At 65.4% G+C, this 1,498-nt stretch overlaps 2 protein-coding genes across 2 annotated transcripts in view; one reads left to right on the top strand and one right to left on the bottom strand.

Moving 5' to 3' along the window:
- The window catches only part of PRPF6 (pre-mRNA processing factor 6), a 62,435-nt gene that overhangs the window by 52,182 nt on the left and 8,755 nt on the right, over window positions 1-1,498 (bottom strand). The gene's annotated exons all lie outside the window — the stretch shown is intronic.
- SAMD10 (sterile alpha motif domain containing 10) overlaps window positions 3-1,498 on the top strand; it is a 6,895-nt gene continuing 5,399 nt past the window's right edge. The window contains exons 1-2 of the mRNA XM_008576880.1: window positions 3-136; window positions 212-458. Of these exons, the coding sequence (XP_008575102.1) occupies window positions 3-136; window positions 212-458 (381 nt within the window). The remainder of the gene's footprint in view (window positions 137-211; window positions 459-1,498) is intronic.

Below are 1,498 nucleotides of genomic sequence, written 5' to 3'. Positions count from 1 at the left end.
GCATGCCCAGGAACGGCTTCTTCTTCTTGTTCATGGCTGCGACTACGGCCAAAGCCGGGAAGGCAGGGGACGAGGCTCCGCTGTCAAAGGAGTCGCGGCCTCCCGTCACCCACACCCCGGAAGCAAAGCGCTCTCGGCACAAGGCCCCGCCCGCCTCGGGCTCCCCGGCGGAAGCCCCGGCGCGCCGCTGACGACTTCCGGTCGCGGCCAGGTGGCGGGTCCAGCGGGCGAGGGCGCAGACGCTGCAACGCCGCCTTGTGGCCGGGCGTCACGAGGCTACACCTCCGGACGAACCCCGGGCAGACCTGCCTGTGCGAGCAGGACGCGCGGGGCTTCCCACGCCGCCCTTCGGGCCCTGGTCACTTCTGAGCGGAGCTGCACACCTGTCTGTGCGTGCGACCTGCGTGCAGACCGCTGCCCTTCGCTTTCGGCGCTCAGGCTCCTGGGCCCCAGGTCGGGTACCTGTCTCTGACGGCCCACACGGGGGCTCCAACCCACACCCCCCACCATGCCCTGTACATTTTGGTGAGGACGAGCCCAGCCACATCCCGAGCTCCTGGAGAGCTAATTGAGGAAAACAAACGAATGCAGCAGACCTGTCAGGAACACTTAATGTGGACGTGGTGGTCACAAGCATGTGGGTGAATTCTGTGTGTACTAGTGGGGCGTGTGTGCAGGTCAGATCACGTGCATGACTCTACTCTGTTCATGCGTTTCTGCATGTCCACGTGCACCTCTGCCTCTTCTGCTGTGAGACATCCCCTAGCCCCCACATGCACCTGGGGGAATCACGCAGGCTCTTGGGCAAAGAAGGCAACACTCAGCTAGTTGCAAGCCTGGCCTTCTGTTGAACCAGGCAACCACATTTTCCCTAGCCCCAGCCCGCCCCAGTACTTCCCCCTGGGGTCCTGGAACAGACATCCCCCCTGCCCGCTACAGCCTACTTGGAGTTCGTGCGCTGCCCCAGCCAAGCCCCTTTTAGTTACTGAGCGCTGCACCGCCACTATGGCTGGGCACTGAGCCAGGTTCTAGAGCTGCGGAGAGAAGGGGAAAGCACCCTGAAGTTCACAGTGGGGCGGGCGTAGGAGAGGGTCAAGCTGGCTCCTTTGGGCAAGCAGGTATCCATCCATTCGAGAGGGAGAGATCTGAGGGGTCTGGAACGTGCCCGAGTAAATGCGTGAGTGCGTGCGTGAGTGGGCGAGGTAGGAGAGCGATGCAAGTGTTTGGATCGCGCCTGTGCTCTGGAAGGTTTGTCTGCCCTTGGCCTGGACCCCGGTGGGTACCCCAGGAGAGAGCAGGACGCCCCCACCCCGCCTCCAGACGGAGGGACCCGACTGTGCCTCGCGTGCCCACTTCCGAAGACCGGGCCGCGCACGGGGACTCTCGCCCGGGAGGGGGCCGCGCCCAGGTGCGCACGGACGCCCCTCGCCGGGCAGACGCCTTCTGCTCGCGCAGACCCGCGCGCCGCCGCCACCCCCCAGAGCTCCCCGGGCGCCCC

Source organism: Galeopterus variegatus, unplaced genomic scaffold (genome assembly GCF_000696425.1).
Source record: "Galeopterus variegatus unplaced genomic scaffold, G_variegatus-3.0.2 Scaffold1417, whole genome shotgun sequence".
Lineage (NCBI taxonomy): Eukaryota > Metazoa > Chordata > Mammalia > Dermoptera > Cynocephalidae > Galeopterus > Galeopterus variegatus.
The sequence above is the reverse complement of the archived record's forward strand: the minus strand, read 5'-3'. Positions and strand labels throughout refer to the sequence as shown.